At 41.0% G+C, this 17,696-nt stretch overlaps 1 protein-coding gene across 4 annotated transcripts in view; it reads left to right on the forward strand.

The window, feature by feature from the left end:
- Positions 1-17,696, forward strand: part of SAMHD1 (SAM and HD domain containing deoxynucleoside triphosphate triphosphohydrolase 1) — a 30,052-nt gene continuing 12,356 nt past the window's right edge. For 2 of the 4 annotated variants that reach the window (XM_064521361.1, XM_064521363.1), the window contains exons 1-11: positions 8-278; positions 389-455; positions 6,707-6,837; positions 8,172-8,244; positions 9,472-9,632; positions 11,030-11,145; positions 11,765-11,835; positions 12,914-13,069; positions 15,346-15,446; positions 15,556-15,664; positions 16,275-16,366. In XM_064521361.1, coding sequence (XP_064377431.1) covers positions 88-278; positions 389-455; positions 6,707-6,837; positions 8,172-8,244; positions 9,472-9,632; positions 11,030-11,145; positions 11,765-11,835; positions 12,914-13,069; positions 15,346-15,446; positions 15,556-15,664; positions 16,275-16,366 — 1,268 coding nt within the window. In that variant the 5' untranslated portion in view covers positions 8-87. Of the gene's footprint in view, positions 279-388; positions 456-6,706; positions 6,838-6,963; positions 7,366-8,171; positions 8,245-9,471; positions 9,633-11,029; positions 11,146-11,764; positions 11,836-12,913; positions 13,070-15,345; positions 15,447-15,555; positions 15,665-16,274; positions 16,367-17,696 lie in introns of those variants that run through there. The other 2 variants (XM_064521362.1, XM_026100103.2) reach the window with 2 other exon arrangements.

Consider the following 17,696-nt stretch of genomic DNA (forward strand, 5'->3'; position numbering starts at 1 on the left):
GTGACGTCACTCCGGCGGCGGTGCCCCGCGGGCAGGTGCCGCTGCGCCTGCGCGCGGCGGCGGCGGGATGGGGAGCCCGGCGGCGGGATGGGGCGCGTCTCCCGTCAAGCGGGCGCGCTGCGAGGTCCGCCCCGAGGAGCCCCGCACCCCCGAGAGGCGCGCGGCCCCCGCGCCGCCGGGCGACCGCTCCGACCCGCGGCTCTGGGACACCGAGTGGCTCTGCGACTACCTGGCGCGCAGCGGCGTCGGCGAGCCCAGCCTGCTGCGCCGCTTCCGAGGTAACGGCGGGCGGCGGGGCGCGGCCGCGCGCGCGGGCCTGGGGGGCGGCCTGGGCGCCGCCGCCCTGCCGCGGGGCCTCCGCGCTCACGGTGCCTGTTTGTCCCCTCAGAGAGCGGCCTCACCGGGACCATGCTGCTCGACCTGCCGGCCTGCGCCCTCCAGATCACCCGCGTCTGGTAAGAGCCGCCGGCCGGGCGCTCCCCGGCCTGTCCCGGGGGCCCGGGCCTCCCCTCGCTCCTCACGCGGAGCAGCGCCGGCCCCGGGCGGGAGTCGCCCGCAGGGAGCCCTTGGCCTGCGGGCTGCCCGCAGGAAACGCGGCCGGAGGGAAAGGCGTGCCGCAGAGGGGATGCAGGAGGCTTTTGCAAGGAAAGGCGGTAGAAGGCATCTCCCAGCGCTGGTCCTCTGAAGCCTCCGCGTGAAGCTGGCCCTCGCGCTGGCTTCCCGTCAGGACGAGGTCCTGCGATGTTGAGCTCTGCAGGTCCTAGCACTGCTGCCTGCTTACATGGTCTAAACCAGCCCTAGGGAAGAGCTGTGCTTTTAAGAGGGGAGCAGGAAGCTTAGGAAGGAGTTATACTTAGGTGAGGTATTTTAAACAAATCGGTGTATAGAAGTCACATGACTTACCGTAGGCACAGTCTCTCCTCCCTCCCCCGCAGAGCCCTGACAATAACAGCAAAATCCAGGAGAAAATATTTGCTGTCCTAACCGGATGGCTTTGCCAGGTGTCTACTGTGAACGCTCCAGAAATTGAACGTAACGATAGTCAGAATGGGTATACGTGATTAAAGGGCTCTGCATTACTAGCGTAGAATCATCTCAGATTCTCCTGAATATTTTGCCAGATGTTCCCCGCTGATCCCAGTGCAGCCGGCGTGATCCAGAATGTAGAAGCTAGTTGTCTAGTAGGCATAAGAAGTAAAAAATCAATTCTGAAAATCTTAATGAAAATACAACAGGTAATTTTTAAAATGTTAATAGAGGTACTAGTGTAAACTCCAAGGGTTTTGATGAGACTTTTCTTCTCAAAAAAAAGTTAATGCCAGTCTGATTCTAGTAGTGACAGTAATAAAGATTTTTAAAACACCAAAATGGGCAATGCTTTGTGGAGATTGTTTCATCAGGCTCTCTCAAGATAACTACTGGGCATTTGAATGTTAGTCTTGCAAAATTTGCTGGGACTTTAATCTTTGTTGCTTTTGCTACAATAGATTGGAGACATAAGAAAAAAACATTTTGGTGTGTGCACTGAGAGAATACAGGACTGTGGGCAAGTGGCTGAGTTGAACAGATCTCTATTATTTAGATGTAGGCCTTGGTACACGTTGAAGCGGTTAAAGTGCTGCTGTGGTAAAAGAAATGGCCAAAAAACCCTCTCATTTCGATCTGGAAGGAGTTAATAGATTAATTAACAGTCATTTGTCAAGAGCACAGGAAAATAGAATGCTGACTTAAAAAAAAAAAAAAAGTAAAAAATTGTTCTCAACAGCAATATAAATGATTGAAAATCTTGCCATTTTTCAGGTGATAATTATATAAGAGAGTATAAATATATCCCATCATTCTAGATATCTGAATTCCCTTGCTGGCCCTTCTCTGCCCTACTGGGGCCTGTTTTGCTCACCTCTCCTGGAATGTAAGCCAACATAGCTACCACATGCCTCCAGGCACTTTTTAATCTTTGAATGCCTTTTCTTTACTCCTTTGTTAACCTTGTTTTACTCTCTTCCAAATTTCTCTCAACTCCCCTCTGCTGCATACAATTTATTTGCTAATGTTGTGGTTAGGAGATCGCAGGTAGTTTGAAGTGTGGTTATTTGGCAGACTTACAGAAGTGCAGAGTTGTATTCTGTATGTGTGGAGGATTTTGAGTCCTTCTGTATACTGACTGGTTGCGTGATTGTGAGCTTCTCAGAGCTAAGACCATGCTGAATGTGAAGGGCCCCATCTTTGTTATATCTAGACACCACAGCTGGGGAAAAGCGCTATGAGTTCTCATGAGAAGGGATTGAATTCAAAGAGCATGCTTCCAGGTGTGTGGCCATCAGTAGAGGAAAGAGAACAGGTGTGATTAAAGGTGACAGGGCAGAAGGGTCACACTTTGGAGGAGGTAAGATGTTGGCAGATGTCAGTATTAAGATATTTGTTGTTTTTAAACAGGGATTTAACCACAATGGCAGGTGGAAACAATGGAGAGTGATGAGGAAGGTAGCTAAGGGGTTTATTAGTTTTTGGAGTCATAAGGAATTTATGTAATGGAAATAATAAGACGGGGTGTGTGTGTGTGTTTTAATAGATTACCAGAAGGGTTGTAGCTTTTAGTACTTTAGTGGATGGATGAGCGTCAAGTGCCCATATTGGACAACTGGGCTTGTTTTGAGACTTGTCAGAAACTTGTAAGGCCAAGTTCTGTTAGCGATGAATGTATGCAGGCATGCTAGTGTGGTGAAACAAGTAATTCTAAGTAAAGGTAAATGCCTGTAAGAGCTCTCAATCAGTATGTAAATCGGATGATGCTGAGGGTACGGAATGACATGCTTGTGGGTTCTCTTCTACAAGGTGTTTCCTTCAGCAAGGTCTGGCATCTTTGTCAGGGCCCAGAGCGTGTTCCCCCTTCTAAGAGTTTGATTGGCTAAGGTAGCGTTTAGCTGGCTAAGTCCAAGGTCAGCTTCCTCACTGATAAGAGCTACTGTGAAGAAAGCTAGAAGCAAGGTCCTACCCCTCCTTTCCCTTGAGAAGCGCTTTTAAGCCGAAGCTCTACACTGGCCCTGCCTGTGCTACGTTGTGACTGTGGAGCAGCTACCTGTGTTTCTGGTGTGGTACCTCCCTGGTTCTGAACCTGACCCAGATCTGCTTGCTTAGCTTCCTGGCTTGATCTCCAGCCTGCCTCGTCGCTACGGACTTGCTGACTTGATCACTGAACTATGTCTTGCCCTCATCCTGACCCGGACTTGCCACTCTTCATCCTGGCTCCTTGTTGGTGAGGTCACTGTTCTCACTCGCTTTTATTGTTGTGCTTTTCTTCCAACTCACCTTCCTTTCTGGAGCAGCCAGCCTCGCTGCTCCCTTACGCTCTGGTTTCTGCTAAGCTGAAAATGTGAGTCAGGTGAGAAATTGCTACAGCTTTTTCAGAACATCTGCTTGACTTTGCAGTAAACAATAATCCATTTGCCAGCATTTTTCCAGTGCACAAGCAAGTCTTAGAGTAGCTTTAATCATTTCTCTGTGACAGACAGAGGTAATGTTTGTATGTACTTAGTTCCTTGTAAGACATTCATAAGGAAGAGCTTGGGATGATTGGCCTGGAGGCAGTGCTGTTGGTTTTTCACACATTCCCATATTCCTAGAAGCTGATGTGGACAGCACATGGCATGGTGCATGTAAAATATAGAATGTGAATAGGACTAGCTGGTTCAGCTCTCTGGAATAATGAAGTTCCCAATCGGTGCAGGAAAAGGACTAGTTATGCCAGTAGATCAATGCATCAGATGAAGGAGGGGAATTGAAAGATGGTATAGGCTGATACACATATTTTTGCAAAGACAGCTCCAACTGAGATGGGTATACCTGTGCAAAAGCTAACTACTGGCAGCTGCAGGTCTGTCCTCCCCTTGCTGCTTTGTCTGTTGTTCTTCTTGTCACGTAGAGCTGTTTCAGCAGGCCATCCCGGCAAAAGGCTGCTCACTGCAGTCTAAGTATAGTTTCATGAGCCATGGGCATCTGTATGCACTTTGTTGTCACTGAAATGGGGAGTTCCCACTGCCGTCCTTCCCCTGCTGTACCACACCTCAGTTTGTGCCGGTTGGCCTTAGTGGAGTGGCAGTAAACAAAACTGGCAAAAAAAAAGGCTGTTTTCTGGTCTTCCTAGTTTGTGACATATGGGAGGCTGTGGGAGAAGCAGGAAAGGGTAGAGGGCAATGGGTGGGAAAGAAACTGCCAGTTTCACCCTTTAAAAGGCAACCCGTTGTTTTACTGGTTCAGCTATGTGAGGAACTACGTTTGCAGAGCCCTGGGAAAATGAAGTAATAAAATACCGTTTGTGTATCATCTTTTGGTTGAGGCATTCTTGTGACTCACAGGGATTTTTCTTGCCGTTGTTTTTTCTCTAAAGAAGGCTTAAGTGCTCTTTGTGATTTGACATTCAAGATGCTAATCTCACCGTGACTGTATTGACATTATGTTTTGTCATCTAGAAGCAAAATTCAAAATGGAGGTTAGTCTTGCTTTGAAGCAGGGCAAGAGAAGATGTGGAAGTCAGGGAGGTATTGTGAAAGCAAAAGACTTCCTAGCCTCTCTAGTTGGGCCTATTTCTTTTGCTGGAGTAATGTTGTCTGAGGAGTCTCACTTCTAATACCTATATGCAGCATTGATCCAGCCAAAGGGGTGTCTCCTGGCACAAACAGCAAATGTGTCATACCGTCCAAAAAGCTGTGTTAGCACTGTTTAATTCAGCTGTGCTAGAGATGATTTTCTGGAGCAAAAGAACATTAGCCTACGTTCTTTGTGGACAATGTTTGCATATATAGGAAGTTGTATAATAAATATTACTATAAGTTGCTTAGAGCAAACAGAGAGCTGCTTCATTGTGATCCAAAAATGTCTTCAAATGTTAGATTCTTCCATTTATTAAGAAGTAGTGGTTTTACTTGATTGAAAATGAAGTGTTTGTCATCCTGCCTCCTGCTCAAGGCCTCATTCAGTGCAAGTTGTCTTGTCAGCATGGGCCTTTGGAGAGATGGTGCCTGACCTTGAAGGTTTCCTAGCATTTGGCAAAAATAATTGATTAATAAGTAGAATTAAGAAGGTGATTAAGAGGCTAGGAAGCCCTTAATGCTTTGTGTTGGAGCATCTATCAAGGGTGTAGCTTGAGCCCTGTGACAAAACACTGTTTTGAAAGGTCCTGTGCTAGTGTTCTCCTATCCTTGCAGAAGTGCAATAATTTCCATGGTAGATGCCTGAGCCCAAGCTCAACAGCGACATGTGAGCGGTCTGATTTCTGCTTTGCGGGGCGGAGAACTGGAACTGCTCTGCTGAGGTGTTTGGTGTCTGCTTTTGGGTAGCTCTCATAGAAGCAGTTATTCCCCTTGTAAACTGTAACAAAACAACTTTGACTTCACCTGTTTTCTTTTGTTCTATTTTAAGTTACAACTATACTTTGTGTTCTGTGCTCACCATCCATCTTTTAGCGCATGAAGCAGATATGTGCTTTCGGTTAAGTTTGGTGTTTACTGAAGGTTAATTTTGCAGACTGTGCTCCATGTAAAACATGGTTTTGGAAACTTCTCTTCAGGATGCCTCCTTGCAGCCTCCTTGTAGTGCTGTGTGGGGGTACTGAGGACTGTAGCCTTGAGTGCTTGCTGGCCTCATACTCGTGGAGCTCCAGTTCTGATGTTCAGGTTTTAAGTGAGCTGGAGACTTCAACACGTGGGTGCAAAGTGTGCTTATTTGCTCCTGGGGACTTGGGAGCGGGGCCTGCCTGTGCAGGTGTAGCTGCTGACTGACTTAGATTCTTCAGGTCCCGTTCTTCATAGCTGTCCTCTCTCTGGTGTTCCCACAGTTGCAGCTGTTGGTCATTTCTCCAGATAGTAGGTGCCCATGTGCATTCTCTTTATGCACGTGGCCTTTTTCCAATTGATTTTTCTCCTCACTTCTGAATCTTTGTGGCATTTAAAAGTAAAATCAGATGCTTCAAGCTAACAGGTTGTGTCCCAGCACTCAGCACTGGGACAAGCAGTACTGTTGCTTGATTCTGAATACTGTTTCGTGTCACCTCACTTCTTTAACGACATTTATGAGGAAGTCCTATCTCAGGTATTTTGCGTGATCTGGAATATCCTTTTGAGCGATTGTTATCTAAGTTCTATTGCATGACTATAGTGGTGTTATTAGAGCTCTTTCAAAAACATGCTTGTGATGTTTAGTGTCCATTATTAGCATGTTCTTAAGTGACATTCGCTGAAGACCTCCAATGTAATTAATAAAGTGTGGGTCATCTTATTACATTGAGTTTGGATGTGTTTGGTTTTTTTTTGTTGTTTTTTTTTTTTTTTTTTAAATCTTCTGGAATCTTTCTCTCTGCCCTAATCCAGACATGATTTTACATGTTAGATTAGTATCTCGAGAGAAATTTTTTTCCATAGAAATAAAATGAATGTAGATGGCTGGAAGCAGATCACTTTTGACGTTGCTGTCCTGGAATTGGTTTTGTGGGTGGTGACAGCATAGCTGGTTACCACAGCAAGCACTAGTTTCACCTGAGTTAGCCATGTGTCAGGTTGGAAAGGTCACACCTTTCTTTCAGGGAGCAGCTGAAATATACTTGCTCCCGTTTTTCAGATGAAACTCAGAAAGCCGTTGCCTTTCCTGAGTTAGAAGTTTAGAAGCTCCAGAGTTTTAGTGGTTGCAGAAGGATTCCTTGGTTTTTCCACAGTGCCAAAGTTTGTTTTCCTGTCCTAGCAGAGAGCAAGAAGGATGGGCTCATGCAGGTGGTCCTCCTCTTGACTTTGATTTTAGCAGCTTTCAGCTACTCAGTGGATACAGTGCTTGTTCAGGAACTACCTGGTAAGTATCTCAGAGTTTGTAACTTATTACAAATTGAGTTGCTTAGAGTGTAAAGTAACAAACTTTTTCTCTTCATTGCTATCTTTGAGCAACACCTCTAATGCTTCTGCTCTTATTTCCTTACAGAGGTAGCTAAAGATTAAAAGTGACTGTCCATGAACAGCAGAGATGGCAACCCAAGAGCTCTCATGTTGGGGTCAGGGATACTAATTTTTAACAACAAAAACTGGTCTCCAGCAGCTCAGATATTATATGGATTTAATATTTTATGGATTGTAAATTATTAAACTGTTTAGGAAAAATAGGTAGTGCTTTTTTTTTTGGCTAACAGTTGATATTTTATAGTATTAATTTCTATTAAAGTTTAAATTCAGAGACTGGTGCAAAGCTGATCTCGGAGGCTGAGTAGCTGGTGTAAATAGAGTCAAAGTTAGCAAATTGTACTTGCTCCTGGTACAGTGTTTGCTGTTGTATTGTTGGACTGAAACCATTTCGCTTGAGGACAGAGCTTGCAGATAGTTAATAAAAGTGAGTGTAATAGACTATTATTTCCCCTTCCAGACTTGTCCTGCCTGTGTTCTTAGACTATTGTGGCTATAACAAATTACCTCTGTTATGAACTTTTGAACTTTTGAACATATGTATCATTGAGAAGAACTTTAATGGTTTATTACAAATGATAGCAAGATATCTTTATGAACTACAAGAATCAGTTCTCAACAAAACTGGAACATCTTTCATACTCCAGTGGTTCAGCTCTTGGAGTTCTGTTATGTAAAATTCAAATTGTTTTGGGGAAATTAAGATTCTTTTAATACAGAGTTGATTAACTTTGGAAGAAATGTATAAAAATATTGCCTATTTGAGATTGTGACCTTTCAGTTTGAGGAGTTTCTCAACCTTAAAATGTCAGTTATTTGAGCACTGTATGTTATCTTTCAGATACATTTAAAGGACTTACCCCAAATGTGACTTTTCATGAAAGAAATTGATTAAAAAAAATATAATAATTGTGTATTTCCTGGTGTTTCTGCTTCTTGTTTTTGTAGAATTGGGACAAGCACTTACGCTGCTTACAGACAACTTCTGTAGACATGTTCTCTTCCTTTTCTACTTACGTTGAAAAAGATAAATGCTTTTGATATTTTTCTGATAAAAAAAGACATAGAAATATGTATTTCCACCAAAAGTATCAATAAAGATCAGAGTAATATGAAGTTGCGCAGGTAATTCCATATATACTGCAAACTGTGAGGGAGAATACATAACAAATTTTGCTCTCTCTCTCTCTCTCTCTCTCTCTTTTTTTTTTTTTTTTTTTTTTTAATCTCTAGCCTCCCATCTGAGAGATTGAAAGTGCTCGCCTGCCTGAACAAACTGAGACAGCAGCACATGGACATAATGAAGGTAACCACGCTGCTGTGCAGGGAGGCCAGTGAGGCTGGTGCTTCCAGCTGTTACTGGCATTTCAGAGCTGTCCTCTGTTGCTCCCCCTGTTCGCTTTGAGCTCAGTGGTGCCAGCCTGTGCTGCTGTGCTGCTTTTCTTCCCTAGGGCAGGGAACTCCTAGCCCTTTCTCCTTGATAGTTGGAGGTCTTTGAAAACCACATTAACCAATGAAGTTGTGAAGAACATCAGTTAAGAGCTTGATGTGGGCACCTGGCAGTTGTGAGAAACTGAAAGAGCAAGTGAGCTGTTTGGAAACGTGATGCGAAACTCCCCTTTCACATCTTTTGCCTGGCAGAGTCTTCTCTTTTTGTTCCGTATTAGTTTATCCCCAGGTTTGGGTTGGCCGACTACTTTCCCCTTCCACTGTTCGCAGTGTTCAACGGTTTCTCACACTGTTATATGTTAGTTTAATTCACGTAAAGGCTGGCCACTACATGCATCCCTCAGTGTTCTGCACATCTGTTAGAGCCCTATCAGTTTAGGGACAGTGAGGAGAGAGACTGACATAAAGAATTTTATTTTCTTCAGTATTTTATTGAGATATGTATATCCTGAAATGGCTTCATCTTCTGTTTTGGTGCAAGGATTAAATGTGTTTATGTTTATCTTCTCTAATAAATCACTGTAGTTACTAAGATTTTTTTTAAAATGCCATACTTGGGGATGGTCCAGGAGTACTTCTTTCAAATTGCAGTTATCTTGGGTTTTGTCTTTTGTTTTACAAGAAAGCTTGGAATTGTAATTTCTACTCTGCAAAATTTGGCTTGATTTTTAAAAAATGCAAGCACTGTCAAACTGAACACTTCTTATTGGATATCTCAGAAATGTTTTGTGGTATCCTGCTTTAATTGGAGTAGCAGATGTTGCTGTTAAAAAAGACAGCAGTTTTCTCAAGTGTTAAGTATCAAAATGAAACAGATACAGATAACATTTTTAGAGATTTTGACTTAGATTCCTTTGCCTTCTGAAATGCATAGCTTTATCTTTTTGGATATCACACTTAAGTAGTTCTAGATCATGCTTTATCTTGGAGGATAGACAGGATATGGCTATTTTAAAGGAGAAAAGGAAACAAAAGCCCCATTCTCCCAAATAGCTGACTCTTAGAGACAGCCTTTATCTTGGTGCCTCGTTCTTTTAAAAGTCAGTTTTTAAATGTTGGTTTCATTATTGTTCGACTCTTGTAGGTTTTTAATGATCCAATTCATGGACACATTGAAATACATCCTCTTCTTGTTCGCATCATTGACACTCCTCAGTTTCAGCGCCTCCGGTACATTAAGCAGCTGGGTGGCACTTACTTTGTTTTTCCAGGAGCTTCTCACAACCGCTTTGAACACTCTTTAGGGTAAGGTGTTGTTCACTTATATGCATGTCTCTTGTATTTTAATTTCCCTGAGATTGTTTCTACTTTGTGAAGACAGCTGTATGGCATTTTCTGTCCTGTGAATGTTCCTGTATAGGCTACGTAATTGTGGGTGTTGGCTGTTCTCTTAGACTTCTTTTGATAGAGCAAAACCATGGAATCTGCAAGATGGATCATTGTTAGATTTCTTTTTTCCCCCTTCTTTCTCCTTGTGAGAATAATTTTAATCAGAAACTGTGAATGCTTTATGTTCTTCCTGGTCTAAATTGAGTTGGGAGGGATACCGCGTTTGCCGTAAATGACTTGTCAGACACTTACCCTTATATTACCCAGCACAGATGAAATGGATTTTGGCTGTAATGTTTGCATTTGTACTAAAGTATGCTTTATGCAATACATTTCAGTTAACAGTCTGACTATTTGTCATCTAAGTTAAACAGAGACAGATTGTGGACATTGGGATTTCCAGGGGTTTGCTTTAGAAAAGTATCATTACTTAGATCATTCACAATCTACAGAGAAGCTGAGTAATCACCAGTTTAAGCTTGTTTTAAAGGCATATCCCCAGGTGCAGAGAAATTAAACTACTCAGTGTTTGTTTTCAGGTGATCTGGCCAGCCTAAAGTTGCTTTTGTAGTATGGAAATAATTTGGAGCAAGTCTGGCTACTGTCCCCCAGAATGCTAACAAGGTGCAAATAACTATTGCAAAGGGTCAAACCAGTGAGGCAAGCTTAAATTAACAGTATCTAATAAACCTGGAAATATAAAAACCTGAGGGATACAAATAAAGCTGTGAGAACAGGAGTCTGAAAACTCCATTGGTATCAACAAATTTTTCTTTCAAACAGTTCAATTAATCTATATAGTTAAACTTAGGACAGTTGTTCTTACCTTGTATATCATTTCAAAGATTTCTTCATGTTTAAAATAGAAGTGGGCTTTATGTGTTTATTGGTCTAGTTAAAAAAAAAAAAAAAAAAAGAAAAAGTACAATTTGATCTAATGGATGATACTTCCTCCTCTTATAAAACCTGTGAGGGTTTAAATTGGAAGTTAAAGAGAATGCTGATAGTGACGCGTTTGATTTATGGGAGAGAGGAAAGTACAGAATGTGTCCTCCTGGAACTGTTGTTGTTGGTATACCATGTTTAAGATGTGGTTGTTAATGTCTCCATTTTGGGCATGAAATCTGTTACATTTTTGCTTTCACATATGTTACTAGGGCTGTACTACAGGAAGTAATTTGCTTCCAAGATTCTCGTGCCACCTGTCAAACTAGGGCTGTGACTTAATGTGGCAAAATAGAATCAGTGAACTGCTCTCTTTTTCTTCAGCCTGGAATACTATTATCTTCACTTTCTGTTTTTTGCTGCAACAGGGTAGGCTATCTAGCAGGATGTCTGGTTCGTGCGCTGAAGGAAAGACAACCAGAACTGGATATAACCCAGCGAGACATCCTCTGTGTTGAGATTGCTGGGCTTTGTCATGATTTGGGTAAGCAACACTTGCGATGGCTTGTTTCTTTTTGAAAAGATGGCTATGAGATCAGAGCATGAGAGCTGTTTCTGGCTGCTCAGTGCATGGCCATATTCTGCAACAGGATTTACCTATTCCTGTTTAGTCTGGAGTAACTCTCTATTTAGGCAAGTCCACTTGGTAAATCTGCAGAGAGCTTAGCCACTCTTCCATGTCCTTTCAGTATGGTGCTTTGAATTCTTCCCTCTGTGGCTTAAGTGTCCTCTTCCTTCTGTGATATCTTCAGTTCTCTTAAAACCTCCAGTAACATCTCAGATGGATAATTAGTGGCACTTTCAACATTTTTCATGATTGTTTTGTGAAACTGCCTAATTTTTTCAGAGCTGTCATAGAGTAATTAATGTACCTAGTGTTACTGGAGTATTTGCTTGTGGTGTAGGTAATGGAACTGGGTATGTTGAGTGAAGCAGTAGTTGAGATGTTGCGTTAGTGAAGTGTACTTGCTGTAGCTGAATCTTGCTAATAGATGATGCAAAGTTGAAGGCAATTACATGAGAATCTGTGTACTTAGCTTACTCCAAGTAGTTTTACTGATGAGCATGTCTCAGATTAAACCTTTATAATCTTTTTTTTTAAGGTCATGGGCCATTTTCACACATGTTTGATGGAAGATTTATCCCACTCGTTCGTCCAGATTTGAAGTGGAAGGTAAGCATTTCACTATTAAAATAAAAAGAGAGAACTCAAATTTTTAAAGGGAAAATAATTCATCTTAAAAGTTTGGTCAGTGCTTGTGAGCACATAGTGGTCATCTAGCCTTTTCTTACTGCATCATTTTGATGATGTAATTAAAAAACAAAGTCATCTCCTAATCCTGTGGACATTTCCCTGTTGTTTTTGAATATTCCTTTGGGGAATTTTCCCCGCCTCGGTATTGGCCATGAGCGGATGTAGCCTTTCTAGTGAAGCAAAAGGAGGTATGGGTAAGCGGGGGCATACATTGCCACCAGCATCTGCTTCCTGAAAGTGAAAATGCACTTGACCTCCCCTGTGTAATGTCTTCAGACCTTCTGTTTGTGTAAGCATGTCCTGTTTCTGCAAATATCTCATTGAATGCCAAGGAAAAGAAATGAAAATTCTCAGTCTTGACAATGCCTATAGTAAGGTTCTGAAAGGGCAAAATTCATTAGGACTGCATTGGTCATTTTAAGCCAGCATCGTGTTAAAAATATGTTGGTAGCTTTGTACAGAATGTATTTTACAGATGCAAAATATCATTCAGTAACTTCTTTTCAACTTTGAGATTTTAGTTCAAGGTCCAGATACTTAATACAGTGGTTAGAATTCAAACATTCAGGAACTTTGAGCGGACTTTCAGGAGTTGTTTGCTTTTAAAAAAATGTAATACATGCCTTTCAACCCTCTGTGTGGAAGTTAATTCTAAATAAAATCGGCTGAGTAAACTTGTTAATCTACTGCATGGCAAAGTTGGTTATTTTGTCTTTTAACATTGTAACTCTCTTACTTCTGTTTATTAAAAATATATAACTAACAGCTCTATGCTGAAAATTCTGTTTTTGGAGACTGTGGACAGGATGTTAGTCCTGTTTGGGTAGATGCAAAATGAATAGAAAAATCACACAAATCCTGCAATTTCATGTGACCAGGCACATGTGCTATGTCAGGCAATGCTACTCAATGCTACTTGGGAGAAAGTTTTGACACTTCAGGAAAGATTTGAAGAAGAAGAAAATTTGTAAAGCAACATTTACATGTTTTTTCACAGCATGAAACCGCTTCCGTTGTAATGTTTGAACACCTGATCACTTCCAATAAATTAGAAAAAGTCATGGAATCTTACGGTCTTGTCCTGGAAGAAGATATGAACTTTATCAGGGAACAAATAGGAGGGCCTATAGATGAAACCACTTGTGAGAAATCGGTGAGTCAATGTACTGCTTCTGTGGATATTCCTATAAATGTCTTAAATTTTACTGAAAGGGAATATAATTTCTGCTTCTGTTATATTTTCTTGGTGGTTTTTTTTTTTCTTTTTTTTTTTCTTTTTTTTCTTTTTTTTGTGAAGCTCCATGAAATCCTGAGAATCCTGGCATAAAATACCCTAGAGAAATGTAATGTTATTTCTTAGAGTGCTGGCCTTGGGTCATAGCTTCACTAAGTCATGCACTTGCATTGTCCTGCAAAGAAGCTCTTGCCTCGAAGTCTTAAGATTAGTCTTTAAAAAAAAAATGTTTTTTGTATGTAGTAAACTTAAGTTACTGTAACTAGATGGGTGGAGCTGAATTTTTAATAGGTATCTTAAATGACCAGATTAGGATAAATACAGCCTGTTTATTGGAAGCACTGAAGGTAGTGCTGATGGGAGATCATGTTTTTAAGTGCCATATGAAGAAAATACAGAGATAGTTTAGAGTAACAAGCTGATAATGAATACCAAGACTGAGAACTGGCAGAAATGAGCAATGCGAAGCATCACCCAAGTGCATGATCAGGGCCAGAGCCACGTTGGCTTTGAAGATGGTGACAAAACGTTTGGATTTATTGCAGTAGCAAACACAGAGGAAGGATAAGAGTTGGTGTTACCTTAAGAGGCAATGAAGAAGAGATCAGGATTAATCCTCTACGAAAGAATTAAGTCCTCTCCTCTCACTTTACAGCTGTTGTCATCTCTTCAAGAACACCCATTCAGTTCCTACCAGATTAAAGAACTCATCAATGGGAGACCTCTGTCATGACAATCTGGTCCTAATCAGAACTTGCATGTTGTCCCAAACAAATCACCCACAAATGTTAGCAGTTACCCATTGTTTTCTGTAGTCACGTGTAGTGCTCCTGTGTGTTTTGGAAGTCTCCGATGACAGAATGTAGGGAATTTAGCATAACAACATTTAGTTTGAGGTCTTATGGAAGAGGATATTTATTTACAAAGTCTCTAAGTTGATTTTACTGTCTTGCACTCATTCGCTCACAGATCTCCTTCACTTACACTGTCACACTCAACTACTGACAAACACCAAGATGCATGTGTCCAAGTGGTCTGGGCACTGGCTGTTGAGTCTTCATTATGTCTCTGGGGTTCTTCTTGACTGGTGACAGCAAACTAGATTTTGCACAGATCTTTTATACCCTTTGAGTCGTCACATGTTATGAGGTGGTGCTTTGCCTCAAAAAGTTGCTGCTTCCATAGATCTTAGGTCAGGTTGTTACCCATTGTCTTTTTTGTCTTGTTTGAACTATATACCTGTTTTCTGGTGAGATAATAGGAAAAGGAATGGTATAAATGGTATGTGGCAACCCTCTTGTGATCCTCCTGGTTTTAGGGATGCAGTCGTTTGGGCTGCGATCTTATCAGAGTACAGACTTTTCTGCTGACGAGTTGTCTGTGCTGTGATGTTATCAGGTTGCACGCCTTTTGGTCTTGACATAAAGAACTCATTCCTGAGTTTTACTGCTGGGAATGGTGTTCTGGAAACATTGTGGAGTAACAGAGTCCTTTGTTATTGGTGCAGGCTGTTCTTTAGAATACAAATTCTTTGCAGAATTTCAAAGCTACTTTGTGATGATGTTTCTATAATTAAAGAATGCTTATATTTGCAAGAGGGTTATGGTTATGTGCAAATTGTGTTTTATAATAGTTTTGAAATTAATTTCCTATTTGGCTCATGGCTGAATTAGCCTTCAACTGTGGGTTAGGAATTTAAACATCTGGCTGTTTAAGCAATTTTTATTTAAAATAGTTTTAAAATAATTATTTATATATCTTCTAGGAAGTTCTACAGTTGGTTGCAGAAGACTGCCAGACAGTGACATGTTTGTAGGTTTAAATAATTCCCTGAGGGTTAAAAAAAAAAAAAAAAAATCCAGTCTTTCCCCTTCTTAACTGCTACCCATTGGTTTCTTCCTTTTAAAAGCTCGTTTGCTTTAGTAAAATGGGAAATGAAGTACTTGTATGCATGTTCTCTTTATTCTTTCTGAAATTCTAGGAAGTTGGCTTATTAAGCCCTAGTTCTGGATTTCTAACACCCAAATTAGCTTCAGAATCTCTTTTGTTCTTTTTGTGTTCTTTGATGTTGGGTGTCTATCACAGGCAAAATCAGAATGTATTCCTACTAGCTATAAAAAACTGTTCTGACATTGTTTGCATGTTTTAATTCATTATTATCTCTGATTTTTTTTTCTTGGCTCCCTTGTTATTAGTGGCCTTATGTTGGTCGACAAAAGGAGAAAAGTTTCCTTTATGAGATAGTAGCCAACAAAAAAAATGGCATTGATGTTGACAAATGGGATTATTTTGCAAGGTACAAATTTTACGGTTTCTGTTTTTATTAAATTCCTACCGAAACAATGCCACTACATGTACAGTAAATATGATCTCATTATTAAATACTCTCTGTGGAATATTTTTAGGGATTGCCATCACCTAGGAATCCAGAATAACTTTGATTATAAGCGATTACTTAAATTCACTCGGGTCTGTCAAGTGAAAAACCAGAAGCACATCTGTACCCGTGACAAGGTAAGCAGAATGTGTGCATTGAGGAAACACTCAGCAATAAAAGGCATGCCAGACATAGCAGCATACTGAAAAATGTGACGTGTATAGCCTGTCTTGGGTAGTGTGGTATAGCTGTGAATTGGATTGCATGGGGGAATGCAGGGAGTTGCCTGCTGAGTGCTTTGTAGTAAGGAAGAAGAATAAGTTGCTGCTGCTCTGTGAGGTGGTGATCAAAGTAACAGGTTTAAGGAAAGGAGGAGCGGAGCAAACTTCAGTTTGCAGGGTTTGTGGTGAGTCCTTCCAAGGGAGACTCTACAAAATCATCAGCTATGTGTTATCATGCTCAAAATCTTCTGAACACGAGGTGAATGTGGCTTTGGAGAGATGCTGTTACAGGAGCACGAGGTCTTGTTCTCTGCCCATCTGGTATGTCCAGACTATTTGGGTTCACCAACAGGTGTCTTCCCTCCCATGGTTCAATCTATTTCAAAATTGGTAGATTGTGGAAAAATACCTGTTCTGATGTATGCTGCAAATGGAAGGAGTCAGTTCATTTGCTTCCTTGATTATTTTATTTTTCCAATTGAAAGAGGATTCAAAGTAAAAGGTAATTGCATTTTTTTTGATTCAGGAAGTTGGGAATTTGTATGATATGTTCCACACACGGAATTGCCTGCACCGGCGAGCGTACCAGCATAAGGTTGGCAACATCATCGAAATAATGCAAGTATTATGCTTTCTTTTCATTGCGTAGCATTTATTTTAAATTAATGAAACTGTGTTTACATTTGGAATATTCCACTAATCAATAAGCTGTGATGTGCAATAAAAGCCACTGGGCTATTCAACCTGGTTTTTATTATGGCAATGTTCAGCGCTGGAGTACAGTGGAGGCTGTGAATAATAAAAAAGGAGGAGGCAACAACATCCTTCCACATGAAAATCAGTTAGAGGCAAGTTATGAAAACCCCGAAGAAACATTTCACTAGGATGTGCTTATGCTGTTATAGTTGCTGACAATGAAAGTTTAACTTGCAGAAAAAGATTGTCAGCTCAAATCAACTATTTAGTAGAGCAAGATTGCCAATAGACTAAAGCAGTGAGCAAGCTTACTGTAGCTCAGCTGAGACCTGTGTCTTTGTGTCGGTGTAATGCCACATCAGAAACTGGTCAGGACCGTCTCAGTTGACTGCCCGCATTTGTATCTCTCTTATGGTTGTCTGTGAATGCAGAGAGGTTTCCCTATAGTGTTATTCCCTTTTCTTCAGAAGCAGAAATGCTAATATCACAAAATATATTTTCATGATGAACCTGGCTGCTGAGTAACCATCTATTAAGTTTAGAAAAAAGGAATGCAGGAGATCACATAGTACAGGAATCATTCGTGACTGCGCTCATTTTGTGGTCTTTGGTTCATGGTTTAGTGATCCTCAAAAGCAGTCAGTTACTCTCAGGCTACAAATCCTAAGGTTTGGCAGGACCTAAGTGTGAGGAGTGAAACATTATAGAAATTTTGTTCTTGGCTTACCATGATTGTAACAGTCTATCCAAATCAGAATACAAGCTGTAAATGACAGAAAGAGATACAGGGGACTTGGGAACTCTTGCTCATATTTAGAACGTCAGTTTTTAGTCAGTTTTTAAGCGCTACTTTGCACCTGAAGAAATATTGCACATTCGTGATGCTTTACCTTTACAAGCTTTGTGTTTGCTCAGTTAACTCCTGGAGCAACTAGTCTGTCCAAGGATATGGTCATCTGTGATGTAGTGTCATTGCAGTTGACTGACCATGTCATTGTCTTGTAGAGTTCTGCAATCAACCAAGCAATATTAAGATCACAGTTTGAAGCAGAACCAAATGTACCTCCTGATTCATTGAAATAAAGCTAAGACTTGATCCAAATCTGCTTTCAGTAAAAATGGAAAGACCGTTTATTGAAATGCGCAATGACAGCATGGAGATAGGAAATATTGCAGTGTGATTGGGTTCTGCTGTGTGCTTGAACTACAGTTTCATTTATTGTCTTGTATTTATAATGTACTGCATCATTTC

This window comes from Dromaius novaehollandiae, chromosome 16 (genome assembly GCF_036370855.1).
Source record: "Dromaius novaehollandiae isolate bDroNov1 chromosome 16, bDroNov1.hap1, whole genome shotgun sequence".
NCBI classification, from domain to species: domain Eukaryota; kingdom Metazoa; phylum Chordata; class Aves; order Casuariiformes; family Dromaiidae; genus Dromaius; species Dromaius novaehollandiae.